At 43.6% G+C, this 26,743-nt stretch overlaps 1 protein-coding gene across 1 annotated transcript in view; it reads left to right on the plus strand.

The window, feature by feature from the left end:
• Window positions 1–26,743, plus strand: part of LOC146809146 (IgGFc-binding protein-like) — a 790,095-nt gene that overhangs the window by 43,528 nt on the left and 719,824 nt on the right. The window contains exon 3 of the mRNA XM_085614833.1: window positions 721–1,061. Coding sequence (XP_085470959.1) covers window positions 721–1,061 — 341 coding nt within the window. The remainder of the gene's footprint in view (window positions 1–720; window positions 1,062–26,743) is intronic.

Below are 26,743 nucleotides of genomic sequence, written 5' to 3' on the forward strand. Positions count from 1 at the left end.
ATTTGACAAGGTGATTTTCTGGCCAATCAACTGAAGAAGATTCTGTTAGGAGATACTACTCTCAAGAGGGATCACCAAGTCAAGCAAATGTCCTGAAACGTGAGTGGCAGCTTTAGTGTGTTAATGGTGTGAAGAGGTTTGAAGAAGGAAGATTAAGTATTCTTCACTTGGAATCACCTAAGACCAGAGGGCATGAATGTGGAGTGCTAAAACAGGTTATGGTCCCCGTAAAAGCAGAAAGAAAAAGTTTGGGGTTGCCGGAGGGATATTAAGTGGGCTGCAGGTAAGGTTTTAATTGGCAAGACCTCTGACTTATTTCATGTAACTTTTTTATACTGTGGGGAAACCGGTTATCCTCTAACCCTATCAAATGTGGGGATGTTTACCAGAATGAATAAACATTTAGGAAGTTACTTAGGGAATACTGATAAACTTGAGAGTTTTTGGTTGTTCTCTATTTCTCATGTTTCCTCCCTAAACCAAATCCAAATCCCAAACCCTCAGAGAAAATCTCAGTTTTGAGGACCACGCCTTCCTATCCCTTGAATCAGGAAAACAGGTTTGCTGTTGTAAATGCATCTATTCATGTGCTTGCCTTGTACTTCACTCCCAAATAAATTTGCGAAGGGACCATACATTTACTGGTAACTAAATGGCTAAGTTATTTTCTGTATCTTATAAAATACTCATGTGCTGATTCACACCTTCTTATGGTTACAGGGAAACCCACTCCATCCTGCAGCTCAATGTCCTGCCGGAAGAAGGAGGCATGCCAACTCATCAATGACTGCCCAGTGTGTGTCCCACAGTCAGAATCTGTATGCTGGGGGTGGGGAGACCCACATTACCATACATTCGATGGGTACAACTACGACTTCCAGGGCACCTGCACCTACACCATCGCCAAAACCTGCGGTGTGGACAACACCCTTCCAGTATTCAATATCGAGGCTAAAAACGAGAATAGAGGAAATACAAGAGTATCCTATGTCAGCTTTGTAACAATCAAAGTCTACAACTACATAATCTCCCTAATGAGATTTGAGTATGGCCAAGTCAGGGTAAGGATCTAAAGAATATTTTTGTATTATTATGGTTTAGTGATGAAGCCCTTCACATAAGGTGTTAGGTCTAACAATATATTTTGTTTTTTCCATTGTTTAAGATAATCTTAAACATTCTTAAATCAGTCAAAACAGTTATGTTTAGGGCAGTTTTAAAACTTTGTCCACTTTTGTATATAGTTTGATGACTGCTTTTGGGCAGTAAAGTCCTTTGCCTACGATGGACAGTAGTCTTCGATTGTAATAAAACAGGAGAGTCAATCAGGTGTAAACAAGTGCTATTTGATCTGGTGGTTTCCTATGCTCGGCACTGACACAAATGACAACCCACCACATAGAGCGGCTGTCTGTCTAATGCTAAACTAAGCCCAACAACAGTCTTACATAATACAATATACATTAGATAATGAATACTACCCACTCCACTCTTATAGTTTTGATGACCTAGAATATTCTAAATTTTTACACTTGTTAGTAGTTGTGTCAGTACTGTCATTGGCAGCGCTGGCAGGGGCAATGGTTGATACAAGCTGTAGTGGCCTCCTAATAAGGGCCCTGGCACTTACTCATTTACAAATTAAGAACTGATGTAAACCTTAGATAATTGGCAGGATAGCACAACAATTATTTCAAGGTTGGAAAGAAAGTATCTGGAATGTCTTAAACCAGGAAATAAGTCCAGAAATTAGCGACATATTTTTTGGTTGAGGACTGTCTTAAAAAAGAGCTATCATCTGTAAATCAGGAGCCCTTGCCATATTTTGTTTTCAGGGAAAAAACCTGATTGGCTCCACATGACCATACTTCCAGAGAAGAATACTAGCTTCTGAACATGTATTGTAGTGTGAGCAGCAAAGGGGCCATTGCCTGTGCCCTTGTATGGATATGTTGCTGCGCACAGTCTTCATTATGGACACAGCGGCATGGCTGTGGCATCTTCAAAGATGAGCCTGTACCAGCCAATAAAGCCTTGCATATTGATTGATTTGTTTGCCCTATTAAGAGCTTTTTAAAAAATACTTCTCAATTCCTTTACCATCTGTTAGAAGCATTCTCAATTTACTGGAATGCACTTGATCTTCAGAATGAACATATGACTCTTACCCAACTTGCCTTCCCATTGAACAGTGAATACTTCTTTGCTTGCTGCTTAGTTTTTGACTTGAAAAAGCACAAGCAAGATGTATAAGAAAATCAAACATTGCACCTAAAGATGCACAGTTGGTCTTCCTGAATAAGAATGGCACTTCAGTACAGGAGACTTTTTTGAGGGTACTGAGTTTTCTGAACCCTCCGCTCTGTAGAGCTTGGCCGCATTATACAAATACCCCTGGCCCTTGGCCATATTAAGGTGACAGGACTATATTGCCTGCCCCATATACAATTTCCGTTATTGGCGATTGCTAGACCTGTCATCCTTAGGATGGTCTTCCCTCAAACTTTCTGTATCTTTTTGCTGGCTACTTTTTTAATGCTGACCAGTGCATTTCCTTCTCCTCTAAACATCATAATATTGTTGTATAGACAATTGGTATATTTAGTTTGCTTATAAGTCCCTTGTAAAGTGGTATACCATATACCCAGGGCCTGTAACCTAAATTCTACTAGTGAGCCTGCAGCACTGATTGGGCCACCCACACAAGTAGCCTTTCAAACCTGTCTCAGGCCTGCCACTGCAAGGCCTGTGTGTTCAGTTTACTGCCACTTAGATGTGGCATTTAAAACCCTTTGCAAAGCCTTAAACTACCCTTGTACTATACATAAGTCATCTGCAAGGCCTGTGTGTTCAGTTTACTGCCACTTAGATGTGGCATTTAAAACCCTTTGCAAAGCCTTAAACTACCCTTGTACTATACACAAGTCACCCATAAGGTAGGCAAGAGGGCAGGGTACTTTGTAAGTAAAATGTAGGACATGTACTTTAATGTAGTGACAAACAGCTAAATGCATACTCTTCTCATGGGTTAACATTGGGAATTCCTTAAAACACTTTTAAGCTACAATTCCTGATCATAACTGCATTATGATGTATATCTTTGGAATAGTAATGAAAATTCATCTTTACTGGTTAGATTGGATTTAAACATTACAATTTTAAAAATGCCATTTTTGGAAAGTGGACATTTCTCTACATTTATAGCTCTGTGTGCCTGGCACCCTGCCTCCAATACATGTTGTGGTTGGGTAACAACTATAGTTTGTGCATTCGCTCTAGATAGCTACAAACACAAGAAGGCTAGGTGTATCCAAGTACCCATTTACATATATCTGCATTCTGAATGGCTCTTCCTGGGCAGGAATGGAGGGAGGGGCTGATACTCACACTTCAATAGATAGTGTCCTGACCTTACACAAAGGGCTGATTATGGCCACAGGCAGCCTGGGGTCAAGGCTGAGTTGAAAGCATACGCGTCCACTTCAAAGACCCTTCTTTGAAGTCACCTCCACTTCAAAGACACATTTGGGTGCACATACTGAGTCTTTAACCCCACCACATCAGACACTTCTCGATTTAAAACTGAAACTCTATCAGAAGAGCTGCTGTGCTGCTTCAAGGATTCCTTGCAGGACTGCTGAACTGGAAAGCCTGCTTTTCTATTGAGCTACCCTGCTGCCTACTGCTCTCTGACTCTGCTGAGGAAGCCTGGACTTGCACTGAACCAAAGAACAACCCTGTTGTTGAAGTAGAATCTGCACATCGCTTTTGGCGGTCACTTTTCAACAGCACCACCGGAACTGCTGCATCGACAAATGCTTTGCCAACACCACAGAAGGATGATCAATACATCTTTTTGACAAGTGTGGTGAAACCCTGTGCATTGACATCGATGTAGTACTGAGACCACTGCATCGCCACCACCACTGAAGAGCAATTGCTGCATTCCTTTGTCAACTGTGGAGAAACATGGTGCCACCCCAGTTCAGACCCAGCCCTATGCAAATCAGTCTTGACCCTGTGTCTCATGGGGACAGTCCAGCCCGCACTGCCAAGCCGGGTCCTCCCTGGAATGGAAACAAGCCTACTGGGACCGGTTTCCAGGTAACACCCCACATCAGCGAGGCTAGCTTGAATCCAGTGGCAAAGTGAGCAAGGGACCCACGTCTGGGCATAACCTGCCAGCCTAGGGTGAACAAAGCAAACACAAGGAGATGATGAACGGAGCGCTGAAACTTTTCAGACACTCACCTCACCAGTCACAGATCTGGGTTGAATCCATCATCACTCTTTAGCTCACTTCACCACCCCAGTTCAGACACAGCTATGCGCAAATCAGTCTTGACCCTGTGTCTCACGGAAACAGTCCAGCCTGAACTGCCAAGCCAGGTCTTTCCTGGACTGGAAATAAACATCCTGGGACCGGTTTCAGGATAACCCCCCTCATCAGCCAGGCTACATTGCATATAGCTGGATCTGACCTGGAGTGAAGAAGACCTAGCTTGGCAGTTCAGTCTGGACTGTTCCCATAAGGCACAGGGTCAAGACTGATTTGCATATAGCTGGATATAAACTGGGTTGGCGAAGTGAGCTAAAGAACGATGATGGATTCCACCCAGATGTGTGACTGGAGGTGAGTGACTGAAGAGTTTCAGTGCTCCGTCCATCATCTCCTTATGTTCACTCTGGAGAAGCAGCACCTGGAGGTATTGAATTTGAGCTGACCAGGTTAGAGGTCTACATTGTCGCTCAGCATAGAGACTTTTGCAAGGATTTTCAAGTTTCTACAAGACGCTTCATCGAGAAGGTGGAGCTGCAGAAAGCCTTGAGGGTCTGGGCAGAGACTCGGGTTGTAGGGAAAAACAATCTGGATGAGGAGAAATAAATTCCTGAGGAGGAAGCAGATGACCTGAAGCTGTGGTGATTCCCAGAGCAGGAAGCAGTGCCTGCTCAAAGAATCTGTCCCCAGAGAAGCTGGCAGACAGGAGGAACAAAAGGTAGCTCAAGCCTGAGTTTACATAATTGAATTTGGAGCAGGAAGAAAATCTTGCCATCATGAAATTTGAGAAGGAACGAGCGCTAGAGGAGAATAGGTTGGCTCTGGAAGAGAGCAAACTGAGACAGCTGCTAAAGTTTAGAGAGCTGGTTATCACAGCACTACAAGTGGAATCCAGCGGTTATGGTGGCAGAATACCTGCAGTGTCTACTACTGAGGTCAGAGTTTGGATACCCAAAGATTTGTTGCCCAGTTATGTGGTGGGGGATTACATAGACACATGGTTTGCAGCTTATGAAGTGGCTCTAATAGTGCACAAGGTCCCACAGGAATCCTGGGGCGGTAGTTTATGTGGATACATGCCCACAGTGTGGATGGATACACTTCTCACACTAGAGATACGGGACCAGACATGACACTGCTATGAAGATCATGCTCATCAACACGTTTTGGCTGACACCTCAGAAATACCAACAGGGATTTAGGGCCATTTACAGATCACATTACAGAGCTGGGTGGACTGTTTAGTCTATGCTAGCAAGGCATTGAAGGGCTGGGTGATTGGTAGCAAAGTGGATGATTATTCAGGGTGGTACAACTTGATTTTGAAGGAGCACATGCTTAAGCCTTGTTTTACAGAGCTGAAATAACACCTGGTAGATAGTAAGCTTTCTGACCCCAGGAAGCTTGCTGAAGAGGAGGACATGTGGTTCAGCACTAGAGTATCTAATAATGTATCTGAGGGTGACTCCAGGAGGGTTATCAGGGTTCCAACAAGAAGAGGAGGGAGAGATAAAAAGACAGACTTCTCTAACGGCCCCCAAAACAACTCAAAGGGAAAAGGGTCTAGTTTTCATTCCCAATCCGACCACCGGTAGAAAAACTGCCTTGACAAAAGTGAACAGCCCAGAAATCCGAAGAGCTATGTGTGTGGTGAGTATGGACACTACAAGGAGAATCCCAAGTGTCCAAAAAGAGCACACCCTCCCACTGGAGGAAAAATTTCAGAGGTGGCTAGTTTAGTGCTGGGGAGGCATTTGTCCCAATTAATTGGGGGCGGGTGGTGTTTAGTGAGGTTACCCAAGTGGCCTTAGGTGACAGTGAGATTGTTTCTAAAATTCATGTGTTCTCTGATACTACTAGGTATAGGCTATAGGTCACCATCAATTGACACAGTGTTGATGCTCTAAGGGCTACAGATGCCAGCATGCAAAATGGTAAGCAGTCAGCGGGTAGCCCCAGACCAGGTCATCCCCCCCATGCATGTCACAAGGTTGTGATATCTGACAACAGACAGGGTCACTATCCTGTGGCCCTTGTCCCATTTGAGTGGAGGAGAGTTTTAGGTCTTCTGAAGGTTTCTGTGAGCCCTGCCATGCCTATGGGTTGTTTGCTTGGAGAATACCTTGAGCACACAACCTAGAAGGAAGTGGAGCTCAAGGCTCATGTGGAGATGTTAGGGTTACCTGAGTAGAATCTGTGCTACTACATGGTCCATAGCTTCCACGGATGGGAGTCAAAAAGGTCTGGAGCTTCGAACAATGGCCCAGCCATCTGCTAAGACGGGTAACGGCAGAGGGTATTGTAAACCAGTCCCTGAATGTCTTCCCAGTGAGGTAGATGGGGCACCTACAGTGGCTGCCCTGGAGCCCACTGAGGATGGTAATGCTCCCCTTGATGACCTGCTAGAAATTGATGAATGACACGTGGAAGGAGGACTCACCAAGGAGGAGTTCTGTAAGGCACAAATGCTCTTTACTGGTAAAGCTGGATTTAACATTGCTATTTTCGAAATGCCACTTTTAGAAACATTTCTTTGTACCTATAGCTCTGTGTCCCTTGTAGCCTGCCTCCAATATACATCTGGGGTGGGTGACAATTATACTTTGTGCATTCTCTCTAGACAGACACAAACACAGGAAGGCTAGGTGTGTCCATGCATCCATCTACATGCATGTGCATTGTAATGGCTCTTCCTGGACCGGAAGGTAGGGAGGGCTGATCCTTACACTTAAATAGATAGTGGCCTGAAAATGTACAATTACAATTTTATTTTTGTCTTGGAACTCAAATGGAGTCCACATAAAAATACAGAAATACATCCTTTCAACAAACATCGCTACAGCATATTAAAACATTCATGAAAGAGCACAATACAAAAATCAGGAAAAAATACCTATGGCTGCATAAGTAAGATTTAGTATTTCATCTACTTGTTAATAAGGTGCCAAAATATTTATCCATGCCGGTAATAGTACAGCAGATATAGATTGAGGATAAAATGTCAAACTGCATGAATAAAAAGTACCATAAAATACTCTAAAGTGAAGTGCTGGTATCCTAAAATATGCAAATCCGCAAGACAGTACATACAATACACTCCCAAAAAAGTGCTACAGGCCTGAGAAGTATAAATATGCAAAATAATCTAATAGCAGTGTATCAAATACAAATGCAACATAGGACTGCAAAATAGAATACACAGTATACTACAGTAAAGTACAACAATACAAATATATCTGACAAACAATCAACGGCCCTAACAGTCTTTAGAGTGCAAATAAAGTGCATGAGTGCATATTAAAGTTTTAGATTCAAGGCAAATCATTTATGAAGTGCAAAGTGTCATTACACATACACATGCAATATTAAAACACATTTAAAAAACATTGGCGGCGCAAGATGGCGGTTAAGCCGCTGGCTGTGTGAGCGGTCTGCTCCCCTCCCGGACTCTCCCGTGACTCTTTGTGATGTGGAGCGCGTGAAAGCCTACTCAACTTTGGGATGCTTTGGTGGTTTTTGCTACACCGCGTTAACTCACCGCTCACCTTTCGTTTGTGTTCGCACCGGAGTGAGAATTGTGCCTTTGCTACTCTGAACCTGAAGGTACGATTTTCTGACACAATGCCGCCCAAGAACCAGCAACGGGTGTCGCGCGTCAAATCTGCTCTCCCCCCGGTGTGCTCCCGCTCGACAACCGGAGACATCTCAGGCCAAAAGACATCGGCAATTTTACAGGAGGGGGGAGCGTCCGACGCCATGATCAGTGAGGAGCATTCCTTCTTGGAGGGAGCGAAGCTCGAGGTTCCGGCATTATTCCATAAAAACAAAGGCAAGAAAGCACTCGGTAAGCAAACTGGAACACCAGTACTACCTGCTATGGCCCCACAGCCGCTAACCCCACTACCCGCTACGGAGGAAAATGCATTGATAGCGGAGCCACAGCGTCAGTGCATTGTCCCTGATGCTGGATCACCGGAGAACGGCATTATGGGAGTAGTAGTTCCCCCACAAACATCGAGTTTGCTGATGAGAGCTGAGCAGACTGATGTGGTCCCCAAAGCTAAACTTATGGCCCCCGGAGGCAAGAGCACAACGAACAACACTGAAACAACGTTTTTTTTTTTGGCGGGTCACACATCAGGACCTGGTGCCAACACTGAGTGTTCTATTATGGAGGCTCAAGATAAAGCTTCTGTCGGAGACTATTTTTTTTCACTTTCTGATCGCTCCTCTACAGAAAGTCTAGTTGAGGACTGGCTCGGCGAGGGCTGCTCGGGTGGGGAAGATGACGCCGATGCGACGGCTAGGCTGTGTCAAACCTCTATGGCAGAAATGCAAGAGCGTTCCTTCGCTACTAGAAATATACCTGGGTCTGAAGATCTCGCAAACGGCACCTATAAAAATTCTTCAAACCTTTCTGCTAATACTCAACATCAACACTCAACCGCACTCTTGGGCATTTCCAATCAAGAACATCAAGAAATCACGCTCAATACTATTTATGATGTTATAATGGCACAAAGAGCGGAGGCGCAAGCAGAGAACCTCCGCACACAGACCGCGCTCAAAAAATTACAGAATTCTTTACGAAGGGTAGCCAAATCATGTGCTGATTCTGCAACAAGAATAGGGGAAGCCGAAATACGGATATCAACCCTGGAGGACGAAGTAGCGTCTCAGAAAAAAGAAATTACTTCATTGAATGCCAATAAAGATGACTATATATGGAAATTAACCGATATGGAAAACAGGTTAAGACGAAACAATCTTAGAATTCTTGGGGTACCGGAGGGAAAGGAAGGGACAGACACTCGGAAGTTCGTGGTGGATCTTCTGACCGAAGCCTTCCCCGATACCAGCAGCTGGGACTGGAAACTAGAAGTTCAGAGGGCTCATCGATTTCCGTTTTTTCAAAAGAAAACAGCTGCTCAAGAAACCTCCTTTCCCTGAGCAATCTTAATTAATCTAAATCATTTCTTTGCTCGAGAGGCTCTTTTTGATCTGGCTCGCCCTAATAAGAGAGCCCATGCTATGGGCTGCGAATTTTTTGTGAGACCTGACTTTTGTCAATCAACGGTGGATCTCAGGTGGAGATTCCGACAGTTGATCCCGAAATTCCAAGAGAAAGGAGCGCAAGTCTATCTTCAAAACCCTGCGAAACTCAAAATTATCATAAAAGGACGGTCATCAGTATTTACGGAAGAGGCTACTGCTAAAGAATTTCTACATAAGCTATAGAGGTTCTTAGCCTTTCTCAGTTTAATAGTCTGGTTGGGATGGTCTCGGTTAGGCTAGGCATGGTAAGGCACGGATCGGCTATACTCCAAATTTGGAATAAAGGTCCGGGGGGGGGGATAGGGGTGGCAGCCAAACTCATCACCATCTTTGGGACAGTGTCCCCTTGCTCCATGGGAAGGGTAAGGTTGGGTTGGGGAGGGGCTGGGGTGGGGGCTGATGGGTCACTGGTGGGGGGTGGAGGGGGGTGGAATGAAAAATCAGCATTGATGTTTTTGTTTATATTTGTTACTTATTGTTTGATATTAGAGGCCAGGCTAAAAAATAGTAATACAAGGGCTGTTGCATGGACTAGTTTTGATGTAGACATGACCAATTTTCTTTTGTCTAAGTTAAAAAAATTATTATCTAATGAGGAAAATACAGCTTTGTACGTTAAACATATGTGGCCTGAATGACTTTAAAAAGAGACTGGTTTTCGCACAAATAGCCAGGGCCCTCGCATGGGACATTGTCTGTCTTCAAGAAACACACATTGCTTGGGCCAACAGGTTATGGCTTAAAAAGATGGGGTTGGAATTGATTACTTGTTCTAAGCAGTCTACTAATACGAGAGGTGTAGCAATTTTTTGTAAACCAGGTGCTGTCCTCTGTAAAAAGCATAAAGAGGATAAATACGGTCGGTGGGCCATTATTGAGGCTGGGTTTGATAAAGGGGAGGTCATAACTGTATGCACTATTTACGGCTCCAATGTAGATGATCCCGAACTATATGACTCCCTCAATTTGGAATTAGCCTTATGGCCCCACCCTATCATATTATGCGGTGATTTTAATATACATTTAGCCGAAACATTTAATATAAATTCAGGGACTGATTATACGGGTCGGAAACCAAAAGTTTTCAGATCCTTATGCAACTTAGCAAGGAAACAAAGTCTTTACGATGTTTGGAACCAACTCAATAAATCCCAGAAGGGCAGCATCTTTTATTCTGCTCCCATAAAAAATTAGTGCGCCTGGACTATATTTTTGCTTCATCCTCCATTTTGGCAGATGCTACTATTATGTTACTGCCTGGAATTATATCAGATCACAACCCTCTCGTGTTAAACTTTCAGATCTCTACAGGGCCATGTACAAAATATAAATGGACTTTTGATAGGAAGCTATTAGTAGATGAAGAATATCGGAACTGCATCAAACTTTGGCTCCCAAACTTTTTTGTAAATAATAATGGCTCTGCTCCAGATACAATGGTCTGGGATACTTTTAAAGCTGGTGTAAGGGGGGAAACCCTTAGATATGTACTTAAGAAACGTAATGTTATAAGACAAAAAAACGAACAAGATATGTTAAAGCTAAGCGCATTGGAACGAGAACTGGCTCAAAAGATTAAAGATCGAAAGGATGTCTCTTCTATACAAATTAACCTCGTTAAACAGAGATCTTTAATTTATAATCATCATGCAGACGAAACGGCAGCCAAATATCAGATATTCCGAAGCGAATGCTTTGAATACGGAGAGCGGGTGGGGAAAACACTGGCCAATAGAATAAGGCAAAAGCAGTCTCAAAGCAAAATTGATAAAATAAAGGACATAGATGGGTCCCTGCAAAATTCGGAGCCTGGTATCTTGGAGGTATTTAAACACTTTTACCAAAAACTCTACGAAAATGGGGAAACTCTCGACCCGCGGGGCTATTTAGGTGAAATCACTACGGTGGGTCTGAGCCTGGCTGAGAGGGAAAGTCTGTCTACTTCTATATCATGGGAGGAAATCACTCAGGCAATGGAATCCTTGCCAAGGGGGAAAGCAATGGGGCCGGATTCGATCCCTCTGGAGTTCTATATCTCTTTCCAGGTTGAGCTTCAGGAAGTGTTACTATCTCTCTTCCAGCAAGCTTTTTTGGGTCTCGTACCCGACTCATGGTCCAAAACAACCATAATCGTTTTCAAAAAGAAAGGTAAGGATGCGGTTGAGCCAGGCTCATACCGCCCCATCACACTAATAAACTCAGACAGCAAGATCTTTTCCAAGATTCTTGCTAGAAGACTTGGAAAGATCATTGCATCACATGTCTCATTACGTCAGCATGGGTTTGTGGCAGGTAGAGGCACTACGGATCATGTCCGGCGTATAATCTCTCTTCTGGACTGGTCTCAGGTCTCCAAAGTTCCAATAGGGTGGCCCTGTTGGATGCTGAGAAAGCATTCGACAGGGTCTCCTGGGAATTTTTATGGGCAACTCTCTATTGGAAAGGGTTTCCATCTTCCTTTACTAAGGCTATACAAGCTATGTACACCTGTCCAGCTGCCACAATCCGTATTTCAGGTAATTGCTCTGGGGAGTTTAAGATCTACAGGGGTACTCGGCAGGGGTGTCCCTGCTCCCCTCTCCTGTTTGCTCTTTATATCGAGCCCCTTTTGATTAAGATTGAGCATGATCTGCAGATTATTCCAGTACAGCCTGTGACCGAGTCGGTAAAAGTTTTAGCCTATGCGGATGACGTGGCTGTTGTCACACTAGATGTCCCCAATGCAATGCGACGTATCGAATTTTTGACATCAGAATTTGGTGCTGTGTCTGGCTATAAGCTGAACCTACACAAAACCCAAATTCTTTATACTGGCTCTGATGTTTTATCTGGCGTTAATATAGTTACAGAGACGACTTACCTTGGGGTGAAAATTGCGGCTAATGTACAGTCTATAGTCAATTTAAATTTTGATCCCACCCTAATCTCAACAAATAAAATGCTAGAGAATCTGGATTACTTGCATCTATCATTATATGGCAGGTGTAATGTTATTAAAATGGTAGTCTTCCCGAAATTTCTCTATTTATTCCGCACGATCCCACTTCTGGTCCCTAATTTAATCTTTATGAAAATCGAAAGAATATGCTCCCGCTTTTTATGGGGGTATAAAAGAACAAGGAGAACCTATAAAAAACTAAGTTCAGCCATGGATAGGGGGGGATTAAATATCCCTCAATTCCAACACTATTATTGGATGGCTATGTTACAACATATGGGAACTTTGTTTTTTGGTGTACAGTCTTACAAGGATCCAGCTAATTCCCCATCTATTTATGAACTTGTTTTTTGCCCAGAAGCTAACTATATGTTCTTTAAGTTTTTTGAGCCCAGTTATTACAAAAAGACACGTTTCAAGATCCTAGTTGCAGCTGTAGCAATCTGGTCAAAAATTTGTAAACATTTTACTTTTAAGGAATATAATCGATATATGCCTATGGGAATACCAGGCAAACTTCCTACAATTTTTTCTGATTCTATAATGAGGAGGTGGAGTGCTCAGGGTGTTAGATCCATTGGTGACTTTTATATAGGAAAACAATTAATCTCATTTGCAGAACTTCAAGAAAGATTTGGGCTGCCACATACAGACTTCTTTAAATACCTTCAAATTCGCAGCTTTTTAGTCAATTTAGATTTAAAAGGACAGATTAGCCTGGAAAATAACTCGATACTTGAATGTATAAAAGGGAGATGTAAGATCTCTAAACTTGTCAAAATTATGACTGCATGTCAACAGGATGACCTTGCTTTATATGAGCACCGCTGGGAGATGAGGTTGGGGATAACAGGGGTTGACCTGCAAACCGTATTTAATTTAGCCGATCGGCTATTATTTTCAGGTAGGCATAAGAGTCAACATTTCATGGCTATCTTTGACCTATACTATTCTCCAGCTAAGATAGCTAAATGGGGGACAAACCGAGGGGTCTTCTGTCCCAGATGCACTTTAAGGGCTGCAGATTTGGTCCACATGATATATGACTGCCCCGTTATTTCCCCTTGGCTTAAGGAGATACAACATTTCTTGAATATAGGTCTTGGCATTTCAGTTAATCTGTCACCTCAACTAGTCTTGTTTGGTGTCGAGTTTGATGCAAATGTTAGAACCCGCTCTGCTCCTGAGAAAGGATTTCTGTTTCTATGTATGGTAATTCTCCGATTATGTATCACTTCCCAATGGATAAACCCCGATCCACCGTCTTTTAGTATGTGGATGACTAAATTACTTTCTCTGTATAAGCTGGGAACTGCTTTGTACAAACTTAAAGGCAGGGAAAAAAAGAAATTTGGACTCTCACTATGGGCTCCAATTAAGAACTGGATATGATTAAATGTGTTATCCTTTATGCTGAATCTCCACTGTTTGCAGCTATGACCGACTGTCTTTCTTTGGGTTAAAGTCTCTTTTCTATGGATCATGTAACAAATGTTAATATTATGAAACTGTTATATCACCAATGCTGATTCTCTAAAAATTCAAAAATAAAAATAAAAAAAAAACATTTTAAAAAGTTGAACATTTTCGCACAGACCATTTCAGTTGGGGGAACAAATAAACACTGTGTTTAAGGCAAAGATCACAACACCTCTCATCCTTTGGAACACCTTCCCTTGTTCCTTTAATCACCCATAAAGGAAGGAAATTTGGCCTTTCAAGCAAGATAAATGTCCTTAAACCATTTGGAAGATTCCACAGGAGGTAGGGTTGGTATTTTTTACAAATACTACCTTCTATTGCAATAGATCGAGTAAAATGTCCCTTTGCCAACTTACTATATAAAACGCTGATTATCCCCCACAGGGAGTCTTGTGCCCGGGATGGGTGGAAAGGATACATGTACACTTCAAAGGCCCTTCTTTGAAGTCACCCCCACTTTAAGTGAACATTTGAGTATAAACACTGGATCTCTGACCCCACCACATCAAGCACCTCTGTAACTACAACTGAAGCTCTGTCAGAAGAACTGATTTGCTGCGTAAATGACTCCTTGCTGGACTCCTGATCTAGATGGCCAGCTTTTCTCTTGTGCTGCCCTGCTGCGTGCTGCTCTCTGACTCTGCTGAGGAGAGCTGGACTCTATCCCTCCTAGTGTGCCTAGTACACTGGAAGTGGACCCAGAAACTAGCACCTGTGAAATTGAAGTATTTCCTGCCTGCTGGAAGTAAAACAAATGCATCGACCCTGTTGCGGGAGGAATCGGTGCACAAATTTTGGGGCCTGAGAAGCACCACAAAAACAGCTGCATCGACTGACACATTGCCGCCACCACAGAAGGATGATTGACACATCCCTTTAAAAGTGTGGGGAAACCTGGCCATCGGCATTGATGCAGCACTGAGACCACTGCATCCCCGCTACCACTGAAGGACAATGGACGCATTTGTTTGACAAGCGTGGAGAAACTCTGGGCATTAGCTTTGGATTCAAAGCATTATGGCTCTGAATCTTGTCTTTAGAAACCAACGTATCGTCCTCAAAGCATATGTGAAAGCACTGCATTCCCATAAACGCGGGAGTGACATTGACGCATCAACCCCACATTATGTATTTGTGACCAGGATCAAGGTACTATGTCCCCCGGGCCTGCATGGCTCCTGTGCCACACTCCATCGTGGTCAGCTTGAAGTGTTCACTTTGCCCAAGTTCAGTATTACCTTAAGGGATCCCTAAAAGTGTTATTTGCTTCTAAGCACTGTTTTACACTTATTCTTTAAAAATTCATATCTCAGCTTCTGCTTACTGTGGTGTTTTCATTGTATTACTAGGTGTGTTGCACATATACTTTACACATTGCTTCTTTAGATCAGCCTGACTGCTCTGTGTGAAGCTACCGAATGGTGAGCACAGGTTATCTTCTAGTGTGTATCTAGCTTACCCTGACTAGAGTGGGGGTCCCTGCTTGCACAGGGTGCATACTAGGGGTGGGCAGAACTCACAGAGTTTTACTCCACAGAATTCTGCAGAGGTACAGGGAAATCCTGCAATATTCCACAGACTTTCACCCACCTCTGTCTAAATATAATTTCCATCCAGGAAAACACTGCACTCATTTTTCTGCTCCTGTGATTAAAGTAAATTGGAAAAACCCTAACAAAACATGTTTTCAGAATGATGTTTGTGGTCCCAATATTCTGTTCCATCACCTATAAAATGCTCCCTTGACAGTTTGACAAACAAGTGAATTCCGCTATAAGCACATGCAATAAGCCCAGTGGTAAACCTCCCCATCTCTTTGAACCAGTGGAATGCATGTACTAAAAAGTCAAGCTCCCAAAAGCATTATATTAGCTGGACCAACAGATATTTACAGAAAACATGGTGCCTCATGTGCAATGTGAACACGCCCACATGTACACTTTTCATCCCATAGGTTCATATATTTTTTTGTGAGCAGCGCACTTCTGCAGATGTTGATATTAAGGTTATTTTATTCTTACTGAGGATGTACCCAGAACGTGGTGCGCGGATGAATGATTACATGAAAAGTAAGACTAAGAACCCTAAGGACCCCATAAATATTTTTAGAACCAGTGCAGATTTTGAACAAAGTGTTATATAAGCAGCGTAATATGATGCATCTGAAGGAGGGCACAGATGGGCATACGCAAAAGGTATTCGGAGACTGAACTGACACTTTTATTTATACATTAGGTCCTCAGCAGTGCCTTTGCATCAACATTACACCAACATTGCACAAACTGATGTTTACCAAGGCTGCACTTACATGGATCAACTGTCAAAAAAGAAAACCACTAATCGGTGCAGAAAGATGAGGGTTTCTTCACTGGTCAGTTGGAGCAAATGTTGAAGCAATTACACTGCCTCAGGGCAAATATATGTAACATCTTTCTAAACCCTTTTTCCAGCAAGGTAGATATATCTCGCTTGGAGACTGTGCAAGAAAAACATATTCTTGGTGAAACTACATGCAACTTTACTGTGCACAGCGCACACTGATCTTGATCGGCTCTTCAAAGCCATTTCCTGCGAAATTCTGAAGTGGTATCAATGGGACAAAGCTGTGTAAAACAAAGGGCTCCACACTCTCATGTGTGCACAAGAAATGTGGTAGCAGCGGAGCCAAAGCGTTTCTTTCTGCAAAGACATTCATAGACAAGCTGCCCCTCACCCTTGGCATACTAGACACACAAAAGCAATGGACTCTCGCTGTTTAAAGAAGCAGGCGCTTGTTAGTATTTCCTAACGGGACTGTTGAGACAGACCTCTGGAGGATGAAAGCACTATGTAAAACTGAGAGATTTGGGGATACAAGGTGATTTATGAGCTGGACATAGCGCCTTGAAGGTCACTCATTCAGGAATGGGAAGCAAGTGTAGTGCTGGTAATGTGCTCTCACTGAGAGTCAAAGAAGCAATGTAGCACTACTGTGTCAGCAAGCTCCTTGATTGGATTCCACAGGAGCTGAAGATGTACCAAAGCCCCTCCACTACTGTCCACGCCCACCGAATTACAACAGTTGGCACAAGACAACAGTAGGGGGGAAAGGGGAAGTGTATAACAAAAGAGACAGACTTGCAGCAGATAAATTATCTGTTCTTTTATTCTGACCTCCTTCTATTCCTCTTATTATGGGTTCTGCAATGTTAAACCTGTAAGGAATAGAAGGTAACAATAAACACTTGTTATACAACCTTACTTTTACCTAGACTTTTAAATGCTACACAATTTCTCTTTGTCATTACCGAATGACATGCAAGGTGAAAGCCTCTCTCTGTTAATATCAGCCCAGATGGATGGATATGCTGATGAGTGGTGGAGTAGTGACTTCTAATAATACTCTTCTGAAGTCATTCCTTGAATATGAATTGCAGGTCTCAAGAGTTCTTCCAATTACTTAGAAGCTTGTTCAGATCGCAATTGAAGAATGTCTTATAACAATGAAGAAGTGAATGTCACCCGAGTCTCTGCTTCTCAGAATCTGCTTACCCAGAACAGCTGCTACGATATATGCCAACTCACCAGATGCAAGGTTCTACCTGAGTTGTGGTGTGACGAGTTACTTCTTGTAACTCTGCCTGTGTTTCGAAGTTTTTTGGTGGAGTTATTAACATGCGCGGAAAACTGAACACTACTTGAGCTCGATTTCATGTGACTAATGACAAAAATCTATGCGCTGCACAAGCGTGGTGACGAGACACTATTTTGTATCGAGAATTGAACCTAAATCTCTTCAAAAATCATGCACTGACGAAAGACACCACCAGCACCTCACAGAAACAGTTGAAGTGCAGTGTTTGTTTCTAAATCATGCACGTTTGATATAGCTGCTTCCTCGCGCCCAAAAGAGCCAGACTGCTGACCTCATCTCAAAACTCGCGTTCACTGTTCTCAATTCCATTGCAGGTGAAATCCTGAGCAGATTTAGGAAGTGTTTAAAAGCAACCATGGTAGTAGGAGGAGATCTTCTCCAATCGGATACTTCTTTGTCTTTCTCAATTTGACATGCTTTTGTGTTTGTTCCTTATGTGTGCACTATCTACAATGTTCCTGACATACTGACAGCATTTTCAATTAGCTGTAGCCTGTCTAGGAAAGTTTGGAATGGCTCTGAAATGAGAGGTGTGCAAACCTTGAATGCACTGATCTGTGTACTTTGACATAGTGGGCCCTCTAAGTTGTGGATGAGCTTACGGAGTGCTCTCCTGTGAACTGGATTCAGTGAACTCAGAACTGCCACTGTACCTGGTCATAGCCTGTGCCATCAGTCTCCAGAACCTCTTTGCAAAGCCGGGTGCACTGCTGAAACTTGTGGTGTCAGGAACAGCTCCACATGCCTGTAGCAGCTGCTTCATGTTCAATTCCATCATGTAGGTTTGCATCCCAAAAAACACACTTGTACACCCTCTCACCCAGCAACTGGATCTTGTATATGGAAGCAGGTGGGCGTTTCTTTAGATGTCAATCACATCTCTAAAATAAGTATGATGAACAGTTCTGGGGTGCTGTAATGATTTTACTGATCGTGAAGGGGATGGGCGCCGGTAAACTCCAGTACATGGCAGAAGCCAGAGTTTTTTGATGATTCCGTACTCCAAGCGGAGCGCAGAGTGGGAAAACGCCCACCCCTAGTGCATACCTCTGCATACCTCTGCCAATCAGAAAACCCAGTTTAAACAGCATTAGAATAAGAAGTCAATGAATGTAAGGAGCTCCAAGGATACCTAACCGCTAAGCTCAACTGTTGATTAATTGTAATGTATCCTCTAATGTCACCTGAGTGGAGTTACAATTTTTGGGATAGTCAATATTTTTTAAATATCTTTTTATTTGTATTTTCGAAATGAAAATAATGGTGAGAACCGAATTGTGCTCTGTGAGATATCCAACATGTTAACGACTACCACATGATCTCAGGCCATCCCATGCCACCCCACGGAACGCAAAGTTAAGTAACACATACAAGCTTGAGCCAATTTGGGAAGCTATTCCACCAGCTACAGCCCCCAGGTTCCTTCTGCTGGGCCCCAATTATGCTGTCGGTGGGCATAACTGAGCTAGAATGTCTGATTGAAAGTAGCCTAATAGAGGTTTCCATGTGGCCTCAAATATTTTCCTCATATCACAAACATAGGGCTCGATTCACAGAACTAACTTAAGACAAAATCCTAAACTTACTACCATTTTCATATTCACAGAAGGCACTTACTCATTTCGGTATTCACAGAAGTTAGGAGTCCTAACTTTAAGACTCCTAAATGCCTTCTGTGAATACCGAAACTCTTAAAGTTAGGATTTTTCTCAGTTTAGGAGTAGTAAAGTTAGGACTCCTAACTTTAGGACTCCTAAATGCCTTCTGTGAATACCGAAAGTCTTAAAATTAGGATTTTTCTCAGTTTAGTAGTAATAAAGTTTTAAGACTCCTAAATTGAGAAAAATCCTAATTTTAAGACTTTCGGTATTCACAGAAGGCATTTAGGAGTCCTAAAGTTAGGAGTCCTAACTTTACTACTACTAAATTGTGAAAAATCCTAATTTTAAGACTTTCGGTAGTCACAGAAGGCATTTAGGAGTCCTAAAGTTAGGAGTCCTAACTTTACTACTACTACATTGAGAAAAATCCTAACTTTAAGACTTTCGGTATTCACAGAAGGCATTTAGGAGTCTTGTAATTCTTTCCATGACATTTAGTGATCAGAGTCTCCTTGACTACTTTGTGATGCCTGGTGCAAGTGATTTCTTTTAATGAGATGCTAATTCCTGGTATGTTACTGCAAACATCTGTGATATAACTATCCTAGTTGTTATGGCTTTCCTATTGCGTCAGCATAGTAATTACGATCTTCTGCATGGAGTAATCACGAGTGACTGCTTTTGCTGGCTGTAGAACTTTTTGCACTTTACTACTGCTAGCCAGGTATAAAGGACCTATGCTCCTCCTTTTAACGTGAAGAAATTGCTATACTCATAATTTGTATGCTTAGCTTACATATAAGCCCTGGAATATGGAACAAATTGTCCATAGGGCTTGTAAGGTAAATAACACTAGTGGACTGCAGCACCTATTATGCCATCCACTACAGTGACAACGTAAAATGTGGCTTCATTCTGGCCTGAATTTGACTGTTTAAGCACTGCAATTTGACCAGTCAAAGTAAGCCTTTTTGACAGGTCACAATCTCCCTTTTATATATTAATAAGTCACCTTTCTGTAGACCTTGAAGTCCACAAAGCAGAGTGCATTGTATTTAAAAGTAGGACATGTAGATATCTAATGTTAACATGTGCCTGCAATGACTACCACCCAAAAGCTATTTGTCCCGGGCAGTCCTACACAGAAAATAAGTGTACAGATTAGAATCCTAATACTGTGTCATGATTGTCTTGGGAATGGTACGAAATAGAAATATTATTAAACAGCAATTTTTAATAATTATTAAAAATCCAATTCAAAGGTGAAGTCTCATTTTTTATCAATATTAAGGACAAATGATTTTTAGAAACTTATGGTTTTCCTGTCACATGTTCCTGAACACTAATCTTGCAGTTGCTCTCTCATTTCTGCCAAACAGTAATTAGCATTTTTAAAAGGTGTGAAAAAGGTGTGAGATGCTCTCCAGGAGCAACAATAGGCTGACTTGATTGGGCAGGGAGTCATCTCTACCTCTGAAACTCAACAAATATGCAGGGTAAGGGCTGATAGCATTGTTTTTTTCATTACAGTGTCACACACTGTGTGGGTGTTGAATGAATGAAATTATATTTATATAGAGCATGGCTACCCTGAGGCCTCCCAGCGCTGTTGACAGAAAAGGCAGGTCAGCTGAATCAGTTAGAGCGATGTCTTAAAAAGGTGAGTTTTTAAAAGTTTACGGAAGGCCAGCAGAATGTTTTCCTTCCGTAGAGTAGCGGGAAGCTTATTCCAGAGTTTTGGTGCATTAAACGAGAAAGAGCGTCCACCCCATCTAGATCTTCGTATTATCTTTGGAGTGGCCAGAAACGAGGCACTGGAGCGAAGATTTCTGGGGGTTGATATGGCTTGACAAGGGAGTGGGTAATGACCGGGCCAGTTTTCCACATAGCTCTATGAGCCAGGCACATAGCTTTGAACTGTATCCTGGCTGAGATTGGGAGCCAGTGGAGGCTCCTGAGTGCTGGTTTGGCAGATTGCCATCGGGTCATTTGGAGAAGTTGACGGGCAGCGCATTTCTGAATTGTTTGCAGTTTATGGATGGTAAATTGGGGAACTCCCAGGTATAGAGCATTCCTGTAATCAAGGCGGGAGAGTATGAGAGCCTGTGCCATTATAATTCTTGCCTGGAAGGGAAGGAGGGGAATGATGTTTCGTAGCATTTTCATCAGGCTGTAACAAGTGGCTGAGAGCTTAGTAGCCTGGTGGTTAAAATTGAGGGAACTGTCTAGCCACATACCAAGGCTCTTGATCTGTGCCTTTGGAGCTGGGGCCGGGCCAAGACAGACTGGCCATGAAGGAGTAGGGATAGAGGGGATGGAAGAATGAGGGTTGCCCAAGAACATAATCTCGGTTTTGTCCCCGTTGAGCTTAAGGCACGAGAGTTCCATCCATTCGGCCACTGCCTCTAGGCAGGGACCTAAGGTGCTGGATGACCCCTCAGCGTTGTTTAATGCCACTACTAGCTGAGTGTCATCTGCATAGGTGATGATTTTAATGCCGAATGGATGGACAATCTCTGCCAGGGGACTCAGATGGATATTAAATAGCGTAGGGCTCAGGGCAGAGCCCTAAGGGACCCCACAGCTAAGAGGCAACCGGGTGGACACCATTTCTCCTTTAAAAATTTGGAAGAAGCGATCACTGAGGAAGGACTGGAGCCAGGTTAGTGCCGTGCCTGTCACTCCCATGTTTTTGAGACAATGAGACAGGACGTTGTGGTTGACAGTATCAAAAGCGGCACTGAGGTCCAGAAGGATGATTGCCGCTGTGCCTCCCTGGTCCATTAACCTCCTTGCCTCCTCCGTTACTGCTAATAGAGGAGTCTCCGCCCCGAGCTGAGGACGAAAGCCCTCTTGAGAATCATGTAGCAGATTGGTAGATTCCAGATAATCAACAAGTGTGGTGTTAATATGTTTCTCATTCAGCTTGCTCACCCCGTGGAGAAGGAAGATTGGGCGATAGTTGGCCAGATTGGATTGGTCTAGGTTAGGATTCTTCAGCAGGGCCCTTACCATAGCACATTTCCACGTAGGGGGTACCGTACCAGAGGTGATGGAAGAATTCAAAATATCAAGAATTGCTTGCCGGATGGAGTTAATGACTAGGGTAAGAAATTGCGGTGGAGCTGGGTCAGAGGAAGAGCCTGATGTTACCCTGGGAATGATCAGATCCAGTGATTCAACATCTAGGAGGGGAAAACGCTCTAGCGAGCATTGGGAGTTGGGGTGAGAGCCTCTTGTTCTGTTTGCCAAATTATTGTAGCGGATAAGTGCTCCATCAGTTGTGGGTTGCTTTTGGGGTACGGAGGTGAGTGATTTGGCAATACGAAAAATCTCTTTAGGAGAGTTTGCAGCCATGCCTATTTTCTCTTCAAAGAATGCGGTTTGTTCATACTTGATTTCTAGTTTGTTAAGCCTGATTGCCTTTCTGTAATCAAGTTTACTAGGCTCTGAGAAGTTATGTCTCCATCTTCTTTCTAGTCTTCTGCATGACTGTTAAAGCCTGCTTGAAAGGTCTGCTGATTTTAAATATAACACTTTTGGGTGTACTTAAAATGCCATGAGCAAGATGGCAAGATAATTCTTGTGTCTCCACCATATGGTTGCTGAAGGACCTGCTTTGACCCACTAGAAGTTTGTCTCTGGGTTTTAGATATAACACAGAGGGCACAATTCAAAGGAAGGTAAACAGGATGCCAAAATAATCTAGATAAAGTGTATCCACAGTATGGTTGCTGGAAAACCATACTTTTGTTCTTGCAGACTTCTGGTTTTGGGTTTATAATGGGTACAGTAGCTGCCTCAAACTAGATTTTTGTGTTAGAGGTGAGAGGACATTGGGATTATAATAGTACTCTCGCACCACACACACCCCCAATCCTGAGGGCTTAAATTTAGTGTGGCTAAAGACTTTTGCCATCTTAAAAACGCCAAAAAGGTTAAGGTTACCCCCAAGAATCTTTTTGGGTGAGGGGGTGCCTATTCCCATGCAGGCATGAATGTGACACCTGTTTCAGAATACTCTCGGATCTGAGGAAGATTAAAAAAGAAGTGAACTTGCTGTCTGCAAATTGAGAAGAGCCCTGAAGGGCTTGACCTGATCTCCCTTGTATCCACGGCAAAGAAGTGGACTCCAAGTGTCAGAAGGATGACCTACTATTCAAGCTACAAGGTACAACAAGCAACAGGAGGCTGATCAGCGGCAACTGCCATTAGTCTCTGCCTCAGACCCTGTGAGCCTCTAAGAATCTTAGAATGGTACTCTTGTGTTGGGTTGGGAGTTAAAGAACTACATTCAGAAGTAAAAGCTTTAACCAGGACAAGCTTTTTGATGTAGCTAACTCACACTCCATTGCAGTCAGTATCAAATTGCGCCTAAGTCCCATACCTTTTATTTGAAAAATAACTTCTGAATTTTAATTTGTCAGCACCCGATAGGAACCAAGCTCATTGTGTCCAGAGAGCTTGGGAAGGAGGCTGACTTGTGGATCAGTACCAGAGTGTCAAAGAAGGTACCTGGGGGAACCTAATGGAAAAGTAGACTGGATCCACACCAACAAAGGAAAGCGGGCATACAAAGGTAACTAATGAGATAAACAACAAGAGTTATTTTAGGGCCCCAAAGGAATTTCCAGAGAATTGAGTCCCATTCCTCTTCTACCCATGGGAGTCGAGTGTTCAGTTAGAAGAAACCCATAGGACCTTATCCTCCCCAGTGCTATGACTGTCTCCAGCCTGAGCACAAGAAGGGGGATTCTGTCTGTTCCAAAAGGAAGCAACCCGTCACACCAGATATTTCCAGTGCAGTGCTGGGTAGGAGATTGTCTTAGTTAGTTTTGAGAGCAGTGCAAAAGTTATCTTGTTGTCCCTGTCTGACAAGGAGAAGTAACCCAAAGCTCACATGCCTGATAACACTATAAACGTGCAGGCAGTGGCTTACCATCAATAGGCAGAGGGTGGAGACTCTAAGAGGAACAGGAACCAGCAGGACTACTGTTAGAAATGGGGGTCTCTAGTTGGCAATGGCTGGCTACTGTCCAAGTAGGGACCCTTCTTCCTAAGTCAGAGTAAGCAGACTACACCCTTTGATAACCCCTGCTCAACCCTGTGGTAACGCAGCACGAGCAGCTAGGCTCATCTCAGAGGCAGTGTGTGAAGCATTTATGACCATACACAGTAACACAGTTAAGAACACTACAAAGGGACACCACACAAGTAGTTATAAAAAATAAGTATCTTTATATATTGGCTTAACACAAGACCAATAACAGTAAAAATCCACAATACTAAAAAATTAGTGTTACTCTTAATGCTGCAAGAATAGTTCAAAGTGTGCAAAGAGGTGTTCAGTTCAAGGCAGTGGTCTCTGCGACCCTTTTACTCACAAGGTACCTGGATTATGTAGCAAAGCAACAAAAATGTCGCTAAGGAGTTGTGGCGATGATTTTCCTCACGCTAACCAGCGATGCGTTGCCGCATCGCTGGTTAGCGTAAGGGAGGATGATGCGCTGGTTTGTTTGCAGGACAAAGCGACAAACTTCTGCTCGCTATGCCGGCGATGTGATAAAATCCTTGCCGCGAAGGGAGGATGATGCGCCGAGCCTGTTGCGTGTGCGATCTTGCTGCGAGGAAAGAAAATGGCGCTCCGCGAGGGAGCGACGATCCTGATGCGATGCGATGAAAATGGCGAACGCTCGGCGTCCGCTCTGCGATGTCGTGAAGTGATGAACTCGATGCGATGATATTTGGATAGCGAGCGTTTTGAGGCCCGCTAACATGCAATGTGATAATCTTCGGGTTAGCGAGCGTTTGGCAGCCCGCAGACAGGTGATGCGATGATCTCCGGTAGCGAGCACTCAGGGGCAGCAGAGCGACGATTTTCCTTACGCTCTTCAGCTGCATCGGCTCGCTAATGGGCGTTAGCGACGATTTTCAGCACTCTCTTCTCCACAGTAGAACTAGAGGCCCTGGAACTCACAGGAGCCTCACCTGCAGATAGAAATCCTCACTGGGAGGAAACAGGAGGCTGGTAGTGGAGTCTGATGTGCCTGAGACTCCTGCAGGAGGCTAGCTCTCTTCTAGCCCTGGGGTGATTGCTGTAGCAAAAATAAAAGTTCCTTCAAAGTCCTTTTCCTCTTCTTCCAAGTCCATTAGTAACCACTGCAGGCCAGTCCAAGAAACAGCACACAAGCACAAGGACAGTCCTTCTCCTGCAGATTCCTTCAGTTACACGGACAGAGGTTCTTCTTGTTGTCCAGGAGCAATACAAATAGTAGGGGTTTGAGCACAGATATTTATACCCCAAAAGTCTTTGTTCTAAGAAGCTACAAGTCACTGAACCCAGCCAGAACCAGTTCTGGTCAGTCCTGGAGCACTTTGTTTACCAGGCTGCATCCTTCCTTTCAGAAAGAGGGGGTCTGTCATCAGACGCACAGTGGGAGGTGGAGCCAGCATTCACCTTGCCAGGCACAGCCCTACTCAGGTCCAGGAGCTACCCCTCCCCATACTCCAATGCAGATCTCTCTATTCAACCCAGGTCTGACTCAGCCTGCCCTGTCCCTCCAAAACCAGACAGCCAATACACATAACAGCAGAGCACACTGGAAGGCTTAGGCAAGAAAATACCTACTTTCTAAAAGTGGTATTTTCAAACACAGAAAATAAAAATAAACTTCACTAAAAGATGTATTTTAATATTCTGAGCTCAGGTATGCTAAATTCGTTTTTCTACCGTGTTCTGTGGGTCAGCTAGGACTATAGAATGTAATAGCCAAACCTCCCATTCTGGACACACGAAATTGGGTGTAATTCACTACCAGGACATGCTACACACATCAGAGCATGTCCTGCCTTACACATACAATGCACCCTACCATAGGGGTGGCTTACATGATGCCAAGGGAAGGTTCAGGAGCTGGGAAGTGGGTGCACTTCACAACCAAAATGGCAGTTCGGGACTGCACACAGACACTGCAGTGGCAGGTCTGAGACACACTTTACAAGCTGCTTGTGTGGGTGGCACAAACCAGCACTGCAGACCCACCAGCAGCATTTGGTTTACCAGCCCTGGGAACACACAGGCCACGCTACTAGGGACTAACAGGCAAACCAAATAAGCCAATCATGGCTACACCAATTCACATGTCATCTTTACACAGGCAGCATTCGCGCTGTGGCACTGAATGGCAGTGGCACAGCGCCCAGAGCATCTATTACCAGCAAAAACAGAGTTGACACAGCGAAAAATGGAAGGGAGACTCACGCCAATGGTGCCAGGTCTAACAACTACTGTTAGGTGCCATCTGGGTTTTTTAGAGTAAATTATCCCTAATATAATCTAATAGGTTGTGACATCTGATATTGGCTTTGGTTCCCCTGTATTGGGGCAGGGTCTCTGGTTCTTTGAGAGCAGCTGGGAGTCCAGCAATGCTTGCTGATTATATGCTTAGAAAGTTGCAGAGAGCATACCATCTGAAAACTGGTGGGGCTTATGTCACAAATTGAGATGTTGGGTTTGCCTATGTGGGTGCTCAAGACCACACTGTACAAGGCAGCCCTTGAGTGGATTTAGAAGCACCTGAAGCCTGAAACAGTGGCCCAGCTGCCTGCAAGGAAGAATAGGGACAGGGGGGGCGTGGGGAACCTGCCCCATAGGTTTCCATGGTCTCTGAGCAGGCTGACCCTCAGGGGGAGTCCTCAGCACCTACAATGGAAGGTATTTCTGCAGTGGGAGACATGTTGGTATTGGTAGATCA

The sequence above is a fragment of the Triturus cristatus genome, chromosome 7 (assembly GCF_964204655.1).
Source record: "Triturus cristatus chromosome 7, aTriCri1.1, whole genome shotgun sequence".
Classification (NCBI taxonomy): domain Eukaryota; kingdom Metazoa; phylum Chordata; class Amphibia; order Caudata; family Salamandridae; genus Triturus; species Triturus cristatus.